Below are 24,208 nucleotides of genomic sequence, written 5' to 3' on the forward strand. Positions count from 1 at the left end.
AAACATTAATATATAAAATATAAATAAAAATTTGTAGGGCCCGGAGAGATAGCACAGCGGCATTTGCCTTGCAAGCAGCCGATCTAAGACCTACGGTGGTTGTTTCGAATCCCGGTGTCCCATATGGTCCCCCGTGCCTGCCAGGAGCTATTTCTGAGCAGATAGCCAGGAGTAAATCCTGAGCAACGTCGAGTGTGGCCCAAAAACCAAAAAAAAAAAAAAAAAAGATTTTTTTTTTGGGCCCGGAGAGATAGCGCAGTGGCGTTTGCCTTGAAGTAGCCGATTCAGGACCAAAGGTGGTTGGTTCGAATCCCAGTGTCCCATATGGTCCCCCGTGCCTGCCAGGAGCTATTTCTAAGCAGACAGCCAGGAGTAACCCCTGAGCACCGCCGGGTGTGGCCCAAAAACCAAAAACCAAAAAAAAAAAAAAAATTGTAAGACATTAAAATGTTCATGGTTGGGGATTTGAGGAACAAAAGATCATAAACATTATACTAGAAAACTGATAAATGAAATTAAAAGTATGTAAAACTTTCAGTTTGTATGCATTTGAGGACACTAGTCCTCAAATTAAATTATAAGGACACAAGATCTCATATTAAAAGCTTATATCAGGGGTGGCAAACAAGTTCAATACAAAGAGCCAAAATTTTAAACTGTGAGAGTCAGAGAGCCACACCACGCAGTGACCTGCCAAAACAGACAAACACTCACACAAAAGCATATAATTTTAACAATAATATATTAAACACATATTGCATTTTGCCATTTTGAGTGACGGTAAAAATCCTGTTCGCCACCCCTGGCTTATATACTTAAAATAAATAAATAGGGCCCTCTCCAGGAATGTTCTGGGGCAGGGGTGGGGAAGTATGGCCAGTCCTGACAATCCTCAGTCTAATATTGCTAGCTTGACAATTTAATACTCAGACTGACAATCTAATACTCAAACTGATGGCATTGGGGCATATAGGGACCATTCTGGTGGTATTCAGAGACTCTTGGGGATACCATAGCTACACCTAAGGTGCTCTGGGAGGCCATGTGGTGCCAGAGATCAAACTCAGGGCCTCCTGCTTACAAAACAAGCATTCCATCCTTTAAGCTATTTCTCCACCCCAATTTTTTTTTTCATTTTAACAGACACTATAAAATCATGATTTTTAGATATAAAGAAAGTTCATCAATTCCTCATTGAAGGTCTAAGTCTCAATGAATTTTTAGTAGTCAGATTTATATTTCTGTTATCAATATGGCTTGTTTCTGGAGCACTAAAATTGTGTTCCCTTGGGGAATGAGAAAGCACTATGCTTTTGGTTTTTTCCTTCTGAAGTGTATGTTCCCATTTAAAGTAATCACAACACTTTCTGTTTTCTTGGTATTTCCCAATAGGACAACAATAGAAGATTTTCCCATGGTTTGGCCCATTATTAGAAACAACAAGTCTCTTAGATCTTCGACCACATTTGCATAATGGAGGTGTCATTTTCCCAATCTTCCAGGGATCTTGTAGGTTAACATTAGAATTTAAGACAGAGGGAAGTATCTTCTGTGCAGAATTTCTCACTGGGGAGACTTCAGGTGTTGAAAGCTTTTCTTCATGAACAGTGAAGGTCTGTTTTTTTGCAGGTGGGAAAGCTTGGGGAGACAATGAATACCTTTTAATACCACCTGAGAGAAGAGGCTGTTTCCCCCAAATAGTGGTGTGAACAGTGTGTAAGATATTTGATTTGCATTCTGGTAATTTAAAATCAGAACCATCTGAACCCTGATCTTTGGCTTTTTTTACATTATAAATAGTAGTGTGAGGACTTTTATACACAACAGACTTAGAAGTCTCAGATTTCTGAGGAGTTTCTTCCATGTCTTGAACATTTTCATGATTTAGTATTTCAAATTCTTTTAGAACCGTTCTTCTTTCTCCAGAACTGAAAGTGCCTACTGATGAGTCGTTAATGGGAGGCATACCCTCTATGTCGTTTTCAGGCTGAGAGGCTGGAAGTAAAGCAACATCCTCCCAATCAGCCAACATAGGTAAACAGTCAAGAGCAGAACTCATTTCCCTGTTAGACACATGATTCACAGATGAAAGGGTAGTTGAAACAAGTACCAATTCTGAACCAACTGTTGAAGACTTTGATTTAGTACTAAAAGCAAGATGTTCATTTTGTACTTGCTTCTGCAGAGGGATAGGCAGATTCATGCTGGTAGATGGCCACTGCCCCAGACAAGTAGAGGGTCTAGTATTCAAAGGAGAGAAGCAGCTTTTGACGTTGGGAAGACCTGTTTTTACACTGCTTTTTGACAGTAATTGATTTTGCTGTTCCTTTATAGGAGAATTCACACCAGTTGATTGCATCTGAACTTTTCCATGAGAATTTATCTCATTTTTTGATTCCTTTTCACTTACATTTAGAGACTGCATGTTGCTTCTCCAGGTAGTTGTTTCAACAGTGTGATCTGCATTCAAATTTCTAGCTAGAATATTGGAATTCTTCTTAGTGGGAACCTGTGATTTATACAGACAGATCAATTAGCTTTAGAAACTGTATACTCTCCAAATTAGATGCTAGAGTAGTATAGAAGCCAGCCAAGTTCAATAAACAAAAACAACCACACAGAAAGCTCAATTAGCATTAAATAGCTTGGTAACCCTCAGATATGACTTAATGACCCCATAGTAAAATATAATAAATTTCATAAATTTGTTTTTGCTAAAGTATTTTCTGATAACTCCATTAATCATTTAGTTGTAATAAGCAATATAAAATAAATTGTTTTATGTCTGCTTGGGAGGTAGATGGGAAACTGGAGACAATGGTGGAGGGAACATCACACTGGTAGTGGGATTGGTATTGGAACACTGCATGCCCAAAACAACTGTTCTATAAACAACTTTGTAACCCTGATGTTTAAATTAACTATATATCTAAGTATATATTATATAAAATATATAATGTATATTTATATAGTAAGGATATCACAAATGCCCAAAGGCTATTGCAATCAAGAACTGCCTTAGGGGGCGGGGGTGAAGAGATAACACAGCAGTAGGACATTTGCCATGCACACAGTCGACCCTGATAGACCCAGATTCAATTCCCGGCATTCCATATTGTCTCCTGAGCCTGTCAGGAGTGATTTCTGAGTGCAGAGCCAGGAGTAACTCCTGAGCACTGCTGGGTGTGGCCTAAAAACAAACGAACAAACAAACAACAACAAAAAAAAATGCCCTGGAAGCAGAGAGGGGAATGAGGTATGAGAACAGAAAAAGCATGGGGGGAGATGGGCACACTGGAACAATAGTGGAGGGAATGGCTAATCTGGTGGATGATATTATGCCAGAATGATTTCTGCAAGAAACCCCACGATTATCAGTACTGTTAAATCACTGCCTAAAATAAAATTTTAAATAAAATAATTAAATTATTATTATTATTTTAAAATTTAAAATAATATTATATTTTATTTTAAAAGCTGTGCTCATTCATTCCCTTAATGTCCATGTGATAAGAAATAAAAGAAAAGAGCAGTTACTTTACAGATGACTACATAAAATCATAGTTCAATGAACTATGGTTATTTTTGCAACTTAAGAAGACACTACAGGGGCCGGAGAGATAGCATGGAGGTAAGGCGTTTGCCTTTCATGTAGGTTGGTGGTTCAAATCCTGGCATCCCATATGGTCCCCTGAGCCTGCCAGGAGCAATTTCTGAGTGTAGAGCCAGGAGTAACCCCTGAGCAAAGCTGGGTGTGACCACCACCCCCCAAAAAAAAGAAGACACTACAAAGAGGCAAGATCTGACTAACCTTTTTCAAGGACCTTGTAATTTTCATTAAGCAGCCATCTCTGATCATTTTCCAAGCAAGAAGGGCAGTATTCCGAGAATCATCTAAGCCTGAGGAAATATACCAAACAGTGAATTAAAGTGGTTCTAGTAAAAAGAACTATAGGGGAAAAAAAAAACAAGCCATCACTTAAATATAAATGATGATATGTGGTTAGTTTTGATAATGTTACGTTGATGTGAAAAACTGTAACAACATTACCAAGGAGACATAAACTCCCACATTTTTTTGGGGGGGGGGGTTGTTGGGCCATACCCGGCGGTGCTCAGGGGTTTCTCCTGGCTGTCTGCTCAGAAATAGCTCCTGGCAGGCACTGGGAACCATATGGGACACCGGGATTCAAACCAACCACCTTTGGTCCTTGGATCGGCTGCTTGCAAGGCAAACGCTGCTGTGCTATCTCTCTGGGCCCAAACTCCCACATTTAAAAAAGACATAATTTGTTACACTCATAAAAATATCATCAACACTCTGAAAGGACCTTGATTTGTAAATAAATGAATAGTCTTGTATATATTTTGTTGGGGTTTTTTGTTTGTTTGATTTTGGATTATACCCAGTGGTTCTTGAAGTTGGAGTTAGCTGGTTGGACTTGAAGAACTATACTATTATATATAGTATATATAAATATATATAAACATGCATACATACATATATATACTATATATATTTTTATATATATACAAACATGCATACATACATATATACTATATATATTTTTATATATATACTTATATATACTTATATGTAAGGTACCAGAGCTTGATCCACACTTCTCACATGCACTGAACTATCTCTCTAGCCCAATTCTTGTTCAATTTTTCACTAAGTGTTATTTGGCTAATTTTTAATTTTTTTTAAAACCAGTAGAAAGTAATTAGATAGCAGTTATCATTTATAATTGTTTGTAAAAGTGGTTATTTGAAAATTTTAGAAATAACTTGAATTGCACATAGTATATTCTTATAGGCTGAAAAATATTCCTCATTAATGTTTTTTGTTTTTAAGTTTTTTGAGTCACACCCGGTGGCGTTCAGGGGTTACTCCTGGCTCTGTGCTCAGAAATTGCTCTTAGCAGGCTCAGTGGACCATATGGGAAACCGGGTATCTGTCCTGGGTTGACTGCGTGCAAGGTGAATGCCCAATGGCTGTGTTATCTCTCCAGTCCCATATTCCTCATTAATGACATGAAATTATTTTCTATTATACTAACCTGAATGTTCTCGTCCTAAGAATTCTATTCCCACTTCCTTCAGAGCACCACTTAGTCCTTTTGGTTTTCTCCTATAAAAAATCTAATAAAAGAAAACAATATCTAAAAAGTTGATCACTATTTGAAACTATGATTAACTTTATATTTTTCATAATTTTTAGCTCTCAGAAATACTTATTTTTGTTGTTTTTTAAATAATATTTTAAAGTATTAATATCAATGTTCAAAAGAAAAAAATTATTTATTTTTGCTTTTTGGGCCACACACCCTGTTCTGCTCTGGGGTTACTCCTAGCTATGTGCTCAGAAATTGCCCCTGGCTTGGGGGACCATACGGGATGCCGGAGATTAAACCAAGGGATCAGCCACATGCAAGGCAAATGCCCTACCACTATGCTATTGCTCCAGCCCTCAAAAGAAATTAGTTTAGGGGGCCGGAGAGATAGCATGGAGGTAAGGTATTTGCCTTGCATGCAGAAGGACAGTGGTTCAAATCCCGGCATCCCATATGATCTACCGAGCCTGCCAGGAGTGATTTCTGAGTGTAGAGCCAGGAGTAACTCCTGAGCGCTGCTGGGTGTGACCCAAAAACCAAAAAAAAAAAAAAAAAAAAAAAAAAAGAAATTAGGTTAGGGGGCTGGAGCAATAGTACAGCAGTAAGGCATTTGCCTTGCACACAACCAACACAGGACGAATGGTGGTTTGACTCTCGGCATTCCATATGGTCCCCCAAGCCAGCCAGGAATGGCTTCTGAGCGCAGAGCCAGGAGTAACCCCTGAGTGCCACTGGGTATGACCCAAAAGCCAAAAAAAAAGAGAGAAAGAAAGGAATTTATCAACCTCTGAGTGCTGCCAGGTATGGCCCCAAATCAAAAATAACAACAACAACAACAACAACAGAAAACCCTAAAACCCCATATAGGTATTTAGAATAAAATTTAATCCTCTTTTTTTAAACTAAGAACCATTTTCAACATAAGGAAAGTGATCCTTACCTTGTAAGTTACTCTAAGATCTATCCAAGAATTTAAGAATGTGGGTTTTAACAGTTGTTTTCTTTTACACTCATATTCCAGGCAAACCCCCAAGTCCCAGTCTGTATTAAATATATTAAAATAAAACAAAGTTAATTATGCCAATATCTTTTACTTTGTTAATATCTAACAACTAATCATTTTATATAAGCAATTGAAAATAAGTTTCATAACAATTTCCTAAATACTCAATGAAATACACTAAGTATTTCACAATACTACAAAACTCTTCAAAAAGAAGTGTGAAATTGGCCAATCTGGAGATTATCTTCTTTCAACATTCTAAAGAAAAAATATGGAAAAACCAATTATCTTTTAGCAATCTACTATCATTAGAAATCAACTATGTTTATTAATACTAAGCTATTAATAACAATATTATGTCATTGAAATACAAAAGGTCAACTCATTTTCCCCCCTTACAGTATCAATATGTGTCAAATATAGAAGCAAAGAAAAAAATGCAAGTTGAATGAGGACTGCTTTTCCTCAAGGTTTTATAAATGAGATACATAATCTTTACTAAATCATTTTTGCTTGGATAAAGAACAGAGAAATTATCTAAAAAAATTCTTAAAAATTAAGGCTTCCAGGGCCTGGAAGAAAACACAGCAGTGTTTGCCTTGCAAGCAGACAATCCAGGACCAAAGGTGGTTGGTTCGAATCCCAGTGTCCCATATGGTCCCCCGTGCCTGCCAGGAGCTATTTCTGAGCAGACAGCCAGGAGTAACCCCTGAGCACCGCCGGGTGTGGCCCAAAAACCAAAAACCAAAAAAAAAAAAATTAAGGCTTCCATTGTTAAGGCGTCCTAGAATGGTAGTTTTAAGAAAATGAATTTATACTACATAGTTAACATCTGGTGAGCACTTGCATTTCTTTTCTGGTTCAGGAGATTGATACTAACCTTTCTTTTTTTTTTTAATTTTAATTTTATTTTATTGAAACCATTGTGATCTACAAAGTCCTTCAGAGTAATACTAACAATTCTTACTAAAGAATTCATGAAAAAGCTACTCATTTAGATAGAATTTAATTTTTACCTGACCAAGTGACAAATGCACACAAGTTTTTCTCAGAAGTACAAAGATCCAAAACTCCAGTAGCAAAAACAAATTTCTTCTGTTCCTGAATCTTATGGATCCATTTACAGAACTGAGATAAGCAAATCTTCAGAGGGACCCCTTCATCAACTTGATCCTGAATAGTCACAAAATCTAAATTTAACCACTGAATTCCATCATTATTAAGCATATATTCTGTGCACAATTAGGCACTGTGGAAGAATACAACAAAGAAAAGTCTAATAAAGAATGAAAAGTGGGAGCCAGGAAGGTGGCGCTAGAGGTAAGGTGTCTGCCTTGCAAGCGCTAGCGTAGGATGGACCGTGGTTCAATCCCCCTGGTTCGATCCCCCGGCGTCCCATATGGTCCCCCCAAGCCAGGGGCGATTTCTGAGCGCATAGCCAGGAGTAACCCCTGAGCGTCAAACGGGTGTAGCCCAAAAACAAAAAAACAAAACAAACAAAAAAAAGAATGAAAAGTGTTGGGGCTGGAGCAGTTGCAAGGTGGGTAGGGTGTGCACCTTGCTGGGTGTGACCCCCCACCAAAAACAAAACAAAACAAACAAAAAAGTAATGATCCCTGAGCACTGATGGATATGGCCCCAAAACAACAAAAGAATGCAAATGTTAAAATGCATGGGAAGAATATGATTAGAACTTTACGGGCCTGGAAGGTGGCGCTAGAGGTAAGGTGTCTGTCTTGCAAGCACTAGCATAGGACCCGCAGTTCAATCCCCTGGCATCCCATATGGTCCCCCCACGCCAGGGGCGATTTCTGAGCACATAGCCAGGAGTAACCCCTGAGCGTCAAATGGGTGTGGCCCAAAAACCAAAAAAAAAAAAAAAAAAAAGAACTTTACAAATTGAGAAAAATGAGGCTGATCAACCTAAAAAATCACATATTTAATTACATAATTTAAAAATAATTAAACCTAGGGGCCGAAGAGATAGCTCAGCAGTAAGGCATTTGCCGTGCATGCAGCTGACCTATGAGGAACCAATTCGATTCCTGACATATGGTCCCCAGCCTGCCAGGGGCCATTTCTGAGTGCAGAGCCAGGAGTAAGCCCTGAAAGCTGCTGGAAATGGCCCAAAAAAACAATCAAGTCTAAAAAATAATTATATCTAGATAGAAATTTGATGTTATTTCATTTCCATCAACAAATCTCTTTTTATATCATTTTAATTTTTAAAGACTTCATTATTATTCTGAAGATCTGCTAACACTGAGTGTGTATATATACACTTTATTTTCTTTTTTGAAACTAATTTGTTTTTGTTTAGGGTCCACACTTAGCTTTGCTCAGGGGTTACTCCTGGCTCTGCATTCAGAAATCACTCCTGGCAGGTTTGGAGGACCATATGGGATATCCCAGGTAGACAGAAAGCAAGGCAAATGCCTACCCTCTGTGCAATGGCTCTGGCCCCTGAAACTAATATCTGATATCTGCATCATACCTGCTTGATGCCTGTCAATTCCATGCAAAATTTGGAAAGTACTGGGTGTTCCTGAGGTTGAACATAAGCATGAAACTCAGATTCAATTTCTCCAGTTGATGTGTTCAACAATACTGCTGGAAATTCAACTAAGTGAAAAAATGTGTAATAGGCATTACAATATGATTTCAATGTGACTATTATATTAATGCTATAATCATTCTAAATTAAATTTTATTATATAGATTTACAATCGTTATTCTACTTAAGGTATATAAAAAAAAAAAACAAAGTAGGATCCAGAACGGTGGCACAAGCCATAAGGCGTCTGCCTTGTGCGCCATTAGCCTAGGAGGAACCACAGTTTGATCCCCTAGCATCCCATATGGTCTCCCAAGCCAGGAGCAATTTCTGAGTACATAGCCAGGAGTAAGCCCTGAGAATCACTGGGTGTGGCCATAAAACAAAACAAATAAATAAACAAATAACCAAAGTAACATGATTTAGTTTTAGTAAATTACAGCCAAAAAAAACAAGAATATTAAAATCATACAATTAAAATAAAAATTTTTGAATATATATTTAGACTCGGTATAAAAATCATATGAAAGCTAAGATATAATTCTTTTTTCTTATTTATAATTTCATATAATTTTTAGAATCTAAAAATTATACAAAATTACTTTGTTCTATACTGTTGAAATTTTACATGTAATTAGTTCTAAAACAATTATATGATGCCATCTTTATTTATATTTTTGTTCCCATTTTAGTCCAGTCAGGTTTTAAATGAACAATGGTACAAAAAATATTACTTAATATAATATCAATTCATAAACCATCTTAGTTCTTTAAATTAAGTATTCACTGTATTTGTTTTGGGGTTTATTTTGTTGGGATTTTTTTTTTTTTTTTTTGGTTTTTGGGTCACACCCGGCAGTGCTCTACGCTCAGAAATCACACCTGGCAGGCTCAGGGGACCATATGGGATGCCAGGATTCTAACCACCGTCTTTCTGCGTGCAAAGCAAACGCCCTACCTCCATGCTATCTCTCCGGCCCCAAGTATTCACTGGTTTGTATGTGCAAACCCTAAAGTGATTATTCTAAAGCTTGTTTAGATCACTGGCTGATCAAACTTACTTATTTCCTGGTCATGGTGGCGCTTTCCATCATTCCAGCACGTTGACTCAAAATCAATGACTATTAAATAGTCAAACAACTGTTCTGCAAAAGATCAGGGTGACTTATGCATTATCTATTTAAAAAAACTGCACAGCTACAAAATGTAAACAAACATAAAGCACACTATACTTACTGGATTTGCTTTTTCCTAGACTTCCATTAGTTGGTGCAATTGCCTTTCTCCTAATTAACCCAAGCTGCCTAAAAATATAAAATAACCCAAGATATTCATTTACGCTCCTGTTTGAACAAGTTAATAAATTAACCAACTAATGACTGACTGTGGGGGGGGGGGTGACGATGGAATCAAACTTAGAAGCAAAAGATGAGACAAACTAGTTTGAAGAATGGGTCGTTTAAAGAGGTAGTTTTGTAGTCTAAGAGTGAAAGGAAACAAGACATATTGGGAATAACGAGTGAACAGCTATCGAGTAAACAGCTCACGGCACAGCAGGCACTGAAACTTTATTATTTCTTCAACAACTGGACAAAGTCATCCATTTATGGGAGAGAAAAATCGGTAAATTGCCAAAGAATGGAGCTGGTATGTGAATGCAGGACACTCCCCAGCGGGCGGATAATCACTAATACGAGGCATCTAGAAACTGGGAAAGCACACAGCTTGTGCAGGAAAGGACTAAGGGGAAAGGGTCTGGGGAACCTAGCATGGTACCAGGATTAAAAGTGGAACAAGTGGGGCCTGAGAGATAGCATGGAGGTAAGGCGTTTGCCTTGCATGCAGAAGGATGGTGGTTCGAATCCTGGCATCCCATAAGGTCCCCTGAGCCTGCCAGGAGCGATTTCTGAGCGCAGAGCAAACCCCGAGTGACACCGGTGTGACCCAAAAAAACAAAAAAAAAAGTGGACAAAGTGGGGTAAAGTTAAAGATAGGGCCCTAAAGAAAGAAGCTGTCAGGGGGCCGGAGCGGTGGCCCAAGCGGTAAGGCGTCTGCCTTGAACTTGCTAAACTAGGAAGGACCGCGGTTCGATCCCCCGGCTTCCCATAGGGTCCCCCAAGCCACGCCCGCTGCAACAACGATTCCCGACACAAATGAATGAAACAATTTGCTCGCAAACTTGAAGGCCGCGTTAGGGCCGCAGATCCAGCCCCCCAGGACCTAAGAAGCGGGCTCAAGCCCACCCTTCCCCAAACAGGCTGGAGAAGGAAGGCGGGCCCGGGTTCCACTCTCGTCTATCAGGTTCGAGACCCGGTCCTGGGAAAGGAGCATGATGCTGCACCCTGGCCGGCTCCCATCGGCAGCACCAGGGCCCCTCCGCGTACCGCGCCAGCCTCTTGGTCGCCATAGCGGACGCTCCCTCGGTACTCCCGGTCTCGCCGCCGGAAGTCGCTTTGCCCCGTTTCCGGTTCTTTCAAAATTCCGCGCGGCGCCCACTGAGCCGACTTCCGCTTCCGCTCTGCCCTAGTTCTAGGGTTGGAGACTTTGCAGTGGCTCCCGCGGCGTCTATATTCCCTGTCTTTGGTTTGGGGGCCACACCTGGCGAGGCTTTGGCCTTCCTCCTTGGCCCTGCACTCAGGGATCAGCTTTCGTGAGCCTCGGGGAACCCACTTGGGGCTCACAAGGCCCAAGAACCTTGCCCCACGGTCCTGTCGCTTCAGAACCAGGAGTGTATTTTCTGCCTGGCTTTTCCTCAGCGTTTGGGCTGAGGAAATGGCTTTGGGGACGATAGAATATTATTTTGCTATATACAAGGCTCTCTGTATGAATGTTTGCCATTATACTGCATCGTGTTTGTTTTTGTTTTAGTTTTAGAAAGCAACAGTCTCAGAGTCAGAGAGAGATAGCATGATTAAGTAAGGCTCATGCCTGCCCCTGACTCTTCTTAAATTTCCCCCTTGCCTCATCGGGGGTGCAGTCTGTTAGCACCCTCAAGCACTGCTGGTTATGACTCTAAAGGTTCCCTGAACAGCAACACCAGAGGTGCCTAGGTTATCCTCGGCATCACATAGTCCTAGCAATACTGCATCCTTTGACCCTTCCTTGCATCCATCGTTCACCAAAAATTCCCATTTTCCCCCCATTATTCCTACCGCCGAAAGGAATCATATCAATAAGGATTGTTTTTTCAGAAAAAAATATGTTTTCAAGTAAATTTAGAGAATGAATTATTTGGGTATTAAAATGTGATGGGGGACTAGAGAGATAGTACAGCAGGTAGGGGCACTTGCCTAGCATTCAGCCAACGTAGGTTCAATCCCCTCTGTCCTATATGACACCCTGAGCCCATCAGGAATGATTCCTGAAAACAGAGCCAAGAGTAACCCCTGAGGACTTCCAGATTTGTCTCCAAAACCAAAGTTGTTGAAGTGAAAAATTAACAGGAAAATTGTTGATAGGGAAAATAGTTACAGATTTTTCTAGTAGGGAGTAGAAATTGATTACAAGACAGAAAGTAAGAATAATTGCCTATAAATGATATAGTTTGGGGATAAAAAAGACTTTGGACTTAGGAGTAGAGCTGCTTTCTGGGGCCTACCACTTTTCTGTTTGGTCTGTAAATGGGATGACAGTAGCGCCCAATTAAGAACAGTTGTAAGTGGATAGAAGAAGAATAGGCAAGTAGGAAACTTAGTTAAATGCAGCCAACCCTGATTTAATAGCTAGTACTGCATATGGTCCCCTGAGGACCACCAGAAGTGACCTTGAGCACAAAACCAGAAGGAAGCCCTGAGAACTTTCAGGTATGACCCAAAACAAGAAAGATCAGTTGTAAGAAGCATTTCATTCTGGAGTCTCAGAATCAAGGCTTGGAATGCATAACTACTCTTCCTTTACTTTTTTGACGTTTCTTTTGAGAATCCTATGAGTCTCCATTTGATCAGTTTCTCACGCAATAGAATTTTCACTTTGCACACTCATTTACACAAAGAAAAGTAGTAAAAATTACGGTGATTTAATAGCTTTAAAGTACTCTGAACCATATAAAAGTGTCCAGTGTTCAAAATTAAAGGGTCATGGGGGGGGGAGTTCAATATCTGATGAGGCTGGAGAAATAATTTATGGGGTGGTTAAAGTGTTTGCCTTGCATATAGCAAGTCCCAACTCAGTCACCAACAGTGCATGGTTCCTCTGCTGAGAGTGCTCCTAAACACTGACAGGCCCAGTCCTTCCCCCCTCAATGAAATGAATTTCATGTTTATTAAGTACTTATGGTCAGACATTAGCCTAATAATATTCATGTCTTATGTCACTGGTTTTCCTAATCTAATGAGATAGAATTATAATTACTCTATAGAGAAGAAGGTTAGGTTAAGGCATTTTTACCAGAAGATAGAACTTTGTATTGAAATTCAGGAAATGACTTTGCTACCTTCTAGGACAAAATAAAAAAGTGACTATTCCTGAATTACAGGTGATACTTTCATTATCTATTACTTTTGGGTTGTTTTTTTTTTTTTACCTTTCTGTATTATAATCAGCATATATTACCTAAATAGACTTAAGTACAAAACTGCTTTTGAGGAGGAGGACAAGCTTCAATGGACTCCCTACTTCCACAGTATAAAGTTGCTTCTTTATCTTAGACAATGTTGATCTGTAATCTGGCTGCCATTTCTCTTTCATATTTCCATTGCTATTATGCAATGTTGGCTCTCAAACTACCTGTTCCTTTCTACCTAGTTTACTTACTGTTTTTTTTTCGAGGATCAGCCAAGTATTCTATCTCTAATGCACTGTTCTAAGAATCGAATCATCAAGGTAATATGCCTTTTTGCTCCTATTTCTTTACAATCAAACACCCATATTGTACTTGATTTTACATTTTCTTCCTATTAGAATAAAATCCATAATAATCATATAGTTTGTTCTGGTGACTATTCCTTGAAGATAAACAAGAATCTAGTTGAGGGGCTGGAGAAATAGCATGGAGGTAGGTTGTTTGCCTTGTATGCAGAAGGATGGTGGTTCAAATCCTGGCATTTCATATGGTCCCCCAAGTTTTCCAGGAGTGATTTCTGAGCGTAGAGCCAGAAGTAACCCCTGAGTGCTGCCAGGTGTGGCCCAAAATTAAAAAAAGAAATTAAAAAAAAAGATTCTAGTTGAAGTTCTGTATCAGTTTCAATTAGTAATTACTCTTACTCTGTGTTCTATTTATCAGTACATACTTTAATATCAGTGTTTCCTAAAAAGGAATATGTCTACTATGATTGGCAAGTACATATACGTATACTTTATTTTAGGAAATGTATTTTAGGAAGCACATCACATGATCGTAAGTGGTATGAAAATACTTAGTAAGAGAATTATTCTCTTTTCAGTTTCCTATCATATTTTAGTAAGTTTATATTTATTTTCTTTGGTTTTGGTGCCACACATGGCAGTGCCTAGGGCTTACTCCTGAGGACCAAATGCTGTTCCAGGAATTAAATCCATGTCTAACGCTCCACTCAGGGACCACCCCAGCAGTATTCACTGTATTTCTGAGGTATAGGGGATCAGGTTCATCTCTGTGCAAGGCAAGTGTTTTAATCCCTATACTAATTTTTCTGAAACCAAATAGTTTTTATTGGAAAAATCATTGTCAAAAAATATTATTGGAAAGAAAATAGTTTTATTTATTCTATGAAAATCTTTAAATATATAGCTTATTAAAAGATAAGTCACTTTTCTCATTTCTACTTATAAGTCCCATTTATTGTATATGTAAGTTAGACAAGGGAGGATCTTATTAGTTTTGAGGTCACAGATAGTAGTACTCAGGGGGTGGCTCTTACATCTGTTCTTAGTGGTTCCACCCAATGGTATTTGAAGACCATTTGGTAGTAGGGGTCAAACCTGGACTTCACACATGTCAAGCATATGCTAAGTCTATTGAAACTCTTGCCCAGAAGGGAGGACCTTATGAATTCCTTCCAAAAGAATCTCTGGAATACTTTCAGTTTTATCTAATCACACGTGGAGAACAACTGAATTCTATTAGACTACCACTTGATTTCTAGTGTTTATATCCCAATTTGGCAAAAAAAGAAGAAAATATGTATGACAAATGGCCTTTGTTGTGTCAACAGTGATTGATTTTTAGTATCAAATGTATCATTACCATACCATTGGATATTATGAATAGTTGAAAGTGAGTGTGCTGTATATGGAAATTCTACTATTTTAATAATCTTTTGTAATTATAAAACAATTACAAAATTAATAGTCTGTGTCTCACTTTCTGCATTACAACTCCCAAGTGATCTCCCTTTTCAGAATTAACTAGAATAGGTTTCATCCTTATTAAGCCAATAAAAAGACATTTTTAAAGATGTTCCAGTAAAATACATTCCTTTATCATTTTCAAAGTTGCATGTTTGGGCCTGAGTGATAGCACAGCAGTAAGATGTTTGCCTTGCATGCTGCCAACCTGGGACCCGCCTGGGTTTGATTCTCAGCATCCCATATGGTCCCGAGCCTGCCAGGAGTGATTTCTGAGAGCAGAGCCAGTAGTAACCCTTGAGGGCCACAGGTGTGGTCCAAAACAACAACAACAAAGTTATATTTTTGTTTTGTTTTTAGTTTTGCAAAGAAGTTTTAAGTGACTATGGAATGAATAAGACACATTGCCTTCCCTTTTCACTTAGCACTGCTTGGCTCCCTCCCATGTTTGTGTAATAGCTGGTAACAATTTGTAGTCCTGGGTAAGTAGGCCGAAACCATTTGGTAACTATTGAAGCCATCTCAGGACGGTGGCAAAGACAAAATCACTGTCTACAGAAGCAGAAAATGCCTTTTGAATGAGTTTTCAAAAAGTTTTATCATATGCTTTGCAAAAAATTAGTTTAGTTTTACATTTCTTCCAGCTTGCAGAAATAATCTAGAAGATGCTCAGTTACTAAGAACTGAAAGCAGCAGATCAAGAGCCAAGAAATACAACAATAGGGGCCGGAGCGATAGAACAGCGGGTAGGGCGCTTGCCTTGCACGCGCTCGACCTGAGTTCGGTCACCTGCATCCCACATGGCCCCCCCGTGCATGCCAGGAAGGCGTCCTGAGCAAAGCTAGGAATAGCCCCTGAGCATAGCCGGGTGTGGTTAAAAAAAAAAAAAAAAGACAAAAAAAGAAATACAATAGTTCAGCAGCCAAACACAAGGTAATGTCTTTCAGTATTTAACAAGAGCATAGATGAAAGGAATGTCATTTCTTATTTAACAACAAAACCTAGGAATGTGTTTTCTTTTTGAGTTAAAAAAAAAAACAACAACACACTTCCATTAATGTGGGTGGCATTCTTTTATAATAAAAAAATGAGGGTAGTATTATTACCTTGTGTTTGATAGTGTACTTTTTTTTTTTTTACAGTGTTCTGGGTCTAGTGCATAGTTTAGTGTAAGACACTGAAATACTTTTAACTAAATAACATTAGTAGCGGTGCTAGAATAGTGAATCATTATATATAGCCTTATGTATTGCTCAGCTTGGGGAAAAATAAAACAAAATGGATAAATAGGAATTTATCTTCACACAATAATTGCATCCGTCTCTTGGACTCCAGGAGTTCTTAGTGTATTTTTATTAATTATTCCTCTCCTTATACTTGGACATTAATTTGCAAAATGATTTTCCTCAGTAGTGGAAATTTGTGCTATAGAATTTCACAGATATATGTAACATGTTCATCAGGTTCACAAAGTATGAATGGCTAATGTATAGGAAAATGATTTTGTATAAGTATGGAAATTAAGGTCTTCTGTTAAATATAAATAACTAGATTTAATATAAATTTAATACAAAATAATTAACTACAATAAATAAATTAGCAACAAAAGAACTAACTCACAGGCTCAAAGAAAACTGGTGATTACCAGGGTGAGAAGAGGGTGTGAGAATGAGTAGAGGAGTCTTTTTTGTGAGTGGCAAGTACAATAAATAATATACACAAGGTATTAAACCATACCCCTAAAGGGACCGAGAGATAGGACAAGAGAGAGGGCACTTGCCTTGCATGGGTGGACCCAATTCAAAACTCAGTAACCCATATGGTCCCCGAAGTGCTGCCAGAAGTCCTGAGTTTAGAGCCAGAAGAATGTCCTGAGCATTGCTGGGTATAACAAAAAAGCAAAAGCAGCACAAAAAAACTTTGCCTCTAAAATTCTGGAATATTGCCATGGAATGATATAAAGGGAAAATGGAATTTTAAGTTTATTTTTGAAGTAAAATAATTATTTTACTTATGAAATCTGAGGAAGAGCAAAGGGGGGAGTGAAGAGAGATGGCTTCTCCAGAGATGGTGGAAAGCAAACCCTAGTACACATCCCAGCACAAAGGAATGAAAGTCCATACATCTCAAGAGGTGAGATGCCGGTATCATGTACATGGGATGGCAACACGTATGCTGGAAGTTTAATTCTCATTATAATAATAGAATTAATGTTGCTAGTGCCTACCATATTAGACACTGCAACTAAAGAGAAATATTTCTCACGTTTTTGAAAAACTATAGCTCTTAACTTTTCTCTTTTCAACTTTATAATTTTAAGATGCTTAGATTTGATAGGTCAACTGTTCTTTTTTTCTTTTGGGGCCACATTTAGCAGTACTTGGGGATTACACCTGGCTCTGCACTCAGAAATTACTCCTGGCAGGTTCAGAGGACCACATGGAATGCAAAGGATCTTACCTGAGTCGGCCAAATGCAAGGCAAATGCCCTACCTACTATACTATCGGTCTAACCCAAGCTGCCCCTTTTCTTTCTTTTTCTTTAATCATTTTATTCTTACTTTTGAAATGCAATTCCTTTTCCAAAATATCCCCTCTGCATGATTTTAAATGTTGCTCGAATCTTAACATTTTTGTCTCTGGCTCCCCACGCAACCCCCGCCTGTACTCTAGACAGGCTTTCTATTTCCCTCATACATTCTCATTATTGGGATAGTTCAAAATGTAGTTATTTCTCTAACTAAACTCATCCCTGTTTGTGGTGAGCTTCATGAGGTGAACTGTAACTTCCAGCTCTTTTCTCTTTTGTGTCTGGAAATTATTATTGCAAGAATGTCTTTCATTTTTCTTAAAACCCATAGATGAGACCATTCTGTGTGTGTGTGTGTGTGTGTCTCTCTCTCTCACTCTCTCTCTCTTTCTCTGGCTTATTTCACTCAACATAATAGATTCCATGTACATCCATGTATAGGAAAATTTCATGACTTCATCTCTCCTGACAGCTTCATAATATTCCATTGTGTATATGTACCACAGTTTCTTTAGCCATTCGTCTGTTGAAGGGCATCTTGGTTGTTTCCAGAGTCTTGCAATGGAAAATAGTGCTGCAATGAATATAGGTATAAGGAAGGGATTTTGTATTGTATTTTTGTGTTCCTAGGGTATATTCCTAGGAGTGGTATAGCTGGATCATATGGGAGCTCAATTTCCAGTTTTTGGAGGAATCTCCATATTGTTTTCCATAAAGGTTGAACTAGACACTGCCCCTTTTCTTAACAGGAGAGACAGATGCTAGTGAACTTTCTTCTTCTCAAAACTGTCTATTAAGTGCCTTTCCAATAAAAAGGTGATTAATTGGCTCTTTCCTTAGAGATTTCACTTAAAGTAGAAGGCATTGTAACCTGAAAGTCATTAAAAATGACAAGCTTAGGAGCAGCTTCTGAGCACAGAGCCAGAAGTAACCTCTGAACACTGCCATGTGTGGCCCCAAAACCAAAATAAATAAATAAAAACAAAAATGGCAAGTTTGTTTTCATCTGTAATTCTAACTACTATTAAAGCAAGCATGACTCTCTCACATATTTTATAGAACACTTTTAGTCCCACAACTCTTTTGAGAACTGTCAGCTGACAGATTTTGCTTCCAGGGCCCTATATACTTGCAGCTTTTTTTTTTTTTTTTTTTTTGGTTTTGGTTTTTGGGCCACACCCGGCAGTGCTCAGGGGTTACTACTGGCTGTCTGCTCAGAAATAGCTCCTGGCAGGCACGGGGGACCATATGGGACACCGGGATTCGAACCAATCACCTTTGGTCCTGGATCGGCTGCTTGCAAGGCAAACGCTGCTCTGCTATCTCTCCGGGCCCTATACTTGCAGCTTTAATCTTACACATCTTACATCATTTTCAAATTATTTTCTATTTCAGGTATATGAATATGTTTTATCTTTCTTTAAAACATGATTCATATCTTCTTGGGTTTCTTTTTTATATTCTTCTTTGCTATTTATATAAATTAGTGGTACATTAAAGCATGAACTTGTCACCTTGTTGAAGAGCTCTATCTTTTAATACTTTGGAAATAATTTCAAATTGGATGGTAGAAAACCTCTAGAAACTTTCTGTATAGATTTACCTGTTAATAAGCTGGCCTATTTGTTTTTGTGAGTGTGTTAGTAAATTTAGGCTCTAATTGTTGCTTTTCTCTTCCTCTGTGCCAAATTTTTCCTAAATCAGTTGAGTGTAAACTAAAATAAAAATGAAAGTACAGAAAGTAGGGCTCTTGCCATACATGCAGTCAATCTGGTCTCGATCCCTAGCACCATATATGGTCTTTACAGTCTTTTTGTTGTTATTTTTTAATTATTTTTGTTGACATTTTTTTGTTTTTGTTTTGTTTTTGGGCCACACCCAGTGACGCTCAGGGGTTACTCCTGGCTATGCATGCGCTCAGAAGTTGCTCCTGGCTTGGGGGACCATATGGGATGCCGGGGGATCGAACCGCGGTCCTTCCAAGGCTAGCGCAGGTAAGGCAGGCACCTTACCTCCAGCGCCACCGCCCGGCCCCTTTGTTGACATTTTTATGCATTAATTTCATTTGTTGTCTTTGTTTTCTTTTAGCATATTTCTTTATTTCTTTAGTCTTATTTTCTTTAGTCCATTTTCACCATTTCTTTTTAAGTCTTGATGTATTTTTCTTGTTTTTCGGACCTGCTCTCTTTAAAACTCTCTCTCTCTCTTACACACACACACACACACACACACACACACACACACACACACACACACACCAAAAAGCAAAAGAACCCCTATTTCTTCCTTCTTTATAAGGCCTGGCATCATGCAAGGGAAGGAATTTACTAGTCAGTCCATGGACTAGAAATTCTAGGGCTCTAATCTGGGAAAATATCATCTCTGCATTTGTGCATTAATTTATTTCTACTTTTTCCTTTATTTTGGTTTTTGGGCCACACCTGGCAGTGCTCAGGGGTTACTCCTGGCTCTGAACTCAGTAATTACTCCTAGCAGGCTCGAGGGACCATATGGAATGCTGTGGATCGAACTCAGGTCGGCTGTGTGCAAGGCAAATGCCCTTCCTGCTTTGCTATTACTTCAGCGTCTATTTTTTATTTTGTACTTGTTTCAAATGCCATAAGTAGTTTGCTTCTTTTCAGATATTACCACTGGTTGCTCCCTCTGGTATCTGTCTTCGGGACTGCAGCTTTAATGTGCCATGGTGATGACAAACTTTTCATGGCTTTTGTAGGTCCACCAGTACTATCACTGCTTTGAGTAGCATGAGGCAGAACGAGTCTCCCAGGCAGTCTCCACACAATCCTCCACTCTTGTTTCTTTCCAGCATCACCAAATGATAGACAAAAGGTCTTTTCTTTGGTTTCTGACTCAAGAGAAAGATTCCCAATACAAAACACCACAATATCCTTATCCTTTTTCTGGAATTCATTCTGGGTTTTATGTTACTTGGGTGCTCTGAAACTTTTCATCTGGTCTCTGGAGTTTGGCAAAGGCATTCTAATCTCTGTATTAACTCACTGCAGGAAAGCAAGAATTCCATCTAGCTGATATCATGTTCTCTCATTCTCTCTCAAGATATTCTTCTGAGAATGATGCACTGGGGGTGGGCAAAAGAGGTGTATAATGATGTTGGAAACAGTCAAGCATTTGTTTTGTTTTCCTGCAGAATTATTTCACCTCTACTTCATTCTTTTCAATTACTACACTATCTCAAGTGGGATTTTACATCTTTTTTTTTGGGGGGGGGGGGCACACCCAATGACGCTCAAGGGTTACTCCTGGCTAGGCGCTCAGAAATCACTCCTGGCTTGGGGGACCATATGGAATGCTGGGGGATCAAACTGGGGTCTGTCCTACGTTAGTGCATACAAGGCAAACGCCTTACTGCTTGTGCCACCACTCTGGCCCTGGGACTTTACAACTTCTCTGACTTCTTATTAGTATTGCTTCTCTGAGGTTACCAACCTTCTTTTCCGAAACCAAATATTATAAACTACTGGAGTTGCAGCCTGTGTATTTAGTTAGTCTTTCTGGGGTTAATTTGAAGAGGGGAGAAGGCTTGGGTCACACCTGGTGATGTGGGACATACTCTGGCTCTGTAAACAGTGATAATTCCTGATGGTACCTGGGATAACAGTAGTGCAAAGGATTTAGCCATGATTAGAGCATGGAAGGCAAGCTTACCATCTCTTTGGCACCTCTGGATTTGGTGTGTGCTTGTGTGTTTGCGCACGTGTGTCTCAACTGTTTTACGTGTTATGTACAAAGAAAACTATATCACAGTGACTCATTTGGGTTATTCTCTATAGGTTCTCGAACAGGCCAGAATGAAAATCCTTGTTTTCCTTCAGCATTTTCCAGTTCCTCATCTGGCGGTGCTCAGAGGTTACTCCTGTCTCTGCACAAAGGGATTGCCCTTCACAAGTTTGGGGGAATATAATGGATGCTGGTAATCAAACCGAAGTTGACCACATGTAAGGCAAGTGCCCTAACCACTGTACTACCGCTCTGACCCCCTTTGATCCACTTTAAATTGACATTTTATGTAAGATGTGAGGATCCAAGTTACTTTTTTGCATGTGGCCATCCATTTCTCTCAGCATCATTTGTTAAATATTTATTATCTTGGTTTTTGGAATGTGCTTACTGGTGCCCAGCAGCTAATTCCTGCTTAGTGCTTGGAGTTGCTTCTGGTAGAGCTCAGCTCACCACATGGTGCTGGTGATTGAATTTAGGAATTGTGCATGCAAAGAATGCACTCCAGCCCTTTGATCCAGCTCCCCAGCTCAAGTGACTAGCTTTCTTATCCCTTAATAACAGAGGTGTGTACATATTCCTTTTGGGGGGGCCACACCCGGCAGTATTCAAGGGTTACTCCTGACTCTGTGCTCAGAAATCTCTCCTGGCAGTCTGGGGGGGGGGGGCAATGTGGAATGCTGGGAATCGAACCCAGGTTCATTCCAGGTTGGCCACATGCAAGGCAAACGCCCTACCGCTGTGCTATTACTCCGGCCTGGGTGTATGAATTCTTGCTTTGAGAATTTAGAACTTTTGTCAGTTCTCAGGGGGCTCTTTACTTCTCATGGCCATGGCCTAAAAGTAGAAAGGCAGGCATGCTCTAACCACTAGGACCTCCATGCTTGGTTCAGAATTGAAACCTAAATCAAAAGGCCATTAGGGCTTCATGCCATACCTCCTCCCTTGAAGCAACTGGCTTTCAGGTAAGTGAAGAGTGTCTTGGAATCAGAAAGAAAAGATAACTAGCTGTCTTGTTTGCTGGCTCTAGATACTGGCATTTTGTTGTTTATGAAAATTAGTCAGGAGAGTCCAGTTGTTGGCATTTTTTTTTTTTTTTTGTGGTTTTTTGGGTCACACCCGGCAGTGCTCAGGGGTTATTTCTGGCTCCAGGCTCAGAAATTGCTCCTGGCAGGCACAGGGGACCATATGGGGCACCGGGATTCGAACTGATGACCTCCTGCATGAAAGGCAAACGCCTTACCTCCATGCTATCTCTCCGGCCCCTCAGTTGGCATTTTTTAAATGACTTTGGTTTTGGGGAGTTATATGGGTTTTTGTTTTTTTTGCTCTGGTATTCATTCTTTAGTTCCCAGATTCTTCTAATCCTGACCACTTTCTTTTTTTGTCTTCCAAGGTCTCATACTCCCCCACCCCTCCACACACACCTCCCTGGTCTCAGATTTGTTTGAGGGAGAGAAAGGGTGGATCATACCCAGAGGTACTGAAGGTACTAGAGGTACTAAAGGCTTACTCCTAGCTCTGTGCTCATGAATCATCCATGGTGGTGCTTGGGAACCATATGTGATACAAACTAAGCGAAGCCTATGTAAAGCAAGAGACTTAATTCTGTACTGTCTCCCTGGCCTTGAAGCTTTGATTCTATCTAGACTCTGAAGGTAGTCTGACTACCCAAAGACAGCAGTTTAGCACTGGAGGCAGATAATAGGAATACTCATCACAGTCTGTGCCCTGGCATCTCTGCTTCATTCTGTTTCCAGGAACAGAAAGGAAAGCACTGAATACTTACCTCCTGTATGCTTCTAGCCTTTGGATTTTATACTTAGAAAATCATCTTTGATATGACATCTCAGCATGTGAGGTTTAAAAGAATCAGCTCTTAATTCTGTTCTAATAGGTATTGTATTCCCACTTTACATTTATATGTTCTTCTATAGCTATACTTATTGATTCCTCAAAGGAGATAACTTATTTGTTTTTTTTTTGTTTGTTTGTTTTTGGGCCACACCCAGTGACGCTCAGGGGTTACTCCTGGCTATGCGCTCAGAAGTTGCTCCAGGCTTGGGGGACCATATGGGACGCCGGGGGATCGAACCGCGGTCCGCAGGCAAAGTAGGCACCTTACCTCTAGCGCCACCGCCCAGCCCCAAAGGAGATAACTTATCCCAGTTTAACATCAAATATGTTAATGACCAGCAATATAGTATATGGAGATAGCTGCCTAGCTTGTGACTGATCTGGGTTTAATTCCCAGGAGTGATTCCTGAGTGCAGAGCTTGGAGTAACCTGTAAGCACTGTCAGATGTGACCCCAAAAATAAATTAAAAAAAAACTAGAGATCATGCTGAGTGAAGTTAGAAAGGTATAGATACAGAATGATCTAACTCATATGTGGGACTTAAGGCTACATAGCAAGGTAGCAACTAAGGGTCAAAGGCAACACTGATCCAAGGACAGCAAGAAATCCATAGGCAAGAAAACTGATCCACAAAACTGATTTTGTAAGGGAAGGAGCTAAAACAGAAGGGCATTGGGAACACTGGGTATGTTTGAAGAAGTGAGTACACTGGTGATGGGTGTGGTGTTGGAATATGTACCAGCATTAACAATAAATCATAGTATCTCTATAAAAATTGAAAATCAGATGAAAACCTCCTTAAACAAGCTGCCTAACCTCACTTGAGGAAAAGTCAAGAAATTCTAGAACAGGGATAAGGGAAATAGCTCAGGGGACAGGGTTGGAATCTGACTTTGGATCCCTAAACATTGCCAGTTGTGACCCTGATGGTCAGGCACAACTGTTAAGCCTCCCAGGTCCCTTGGCTACTGTTTGAAAGACCCCCCTCCCCAAACCCTCACTTTTTTTTTTGGGGGGGGGGTCACACCCAGTAACATTCAAGAGGTTACTCCTGGCAGGATCAGGGGACCATATGGGATGCTGGGATTCGAACCACCATCCTTCCACATTCAAGGCAAGAGCT

The 24,208-nt window shown here is 39.6% G+C and overlaps 1 protein-coding gene across 1 annotated transcript; it reads right to left on the reverse strand.

Annotated features, from left to right (window-relative positions):
• Window positions 1-1,183: 1,183 nt before the first annotated feature.
• On the reverse strand, window positions 1,184-22,061 carry ERI2 (ERI1 exoribonuclease family member 2). The gene is made up of 10 exons (XM_049788145.1): window positions 22,049-22,061; window positions 10,985-11,450; window positions 9,911-10,017; window positions 9,736-9,819; window positions 8,615-8,742; window positions 7,137-7,293; window positions 6,058-6,158; window positions 5,064-5,145; window positions 3,812-3,900; window positions 1,184-2,509 (listed from the first exon to the last, which is right to left on the reverse strand). Exons 1-10 carry the CDS (start codon window positions 22,059-22,061, stop codon window positions 1,184-1,186), a joined length of 2,553 nt encoding a protein of 850 aa, XP_049644102.1.
• Between the last annotated feature and the right edge of the window lie 2,147 nt (window positions 22,062-24,208).

The sequence above is a fragment of the Suncus etruscus genome, chromosome 15, assembly GCF_024139225.1.
Source record: "Suncus etruscus isolate mSunEtr1 chromosome 15, mSunEtr1.pri.cur, whole genome shotgun sequence".
Classification (NCBI taxonomy): domain Eukaryota; kingdom Metazoa; phylum Chordata; class Mammalia; order Eulipotyphla; family Soricidae; genus Suncus; species Suncus etruscus.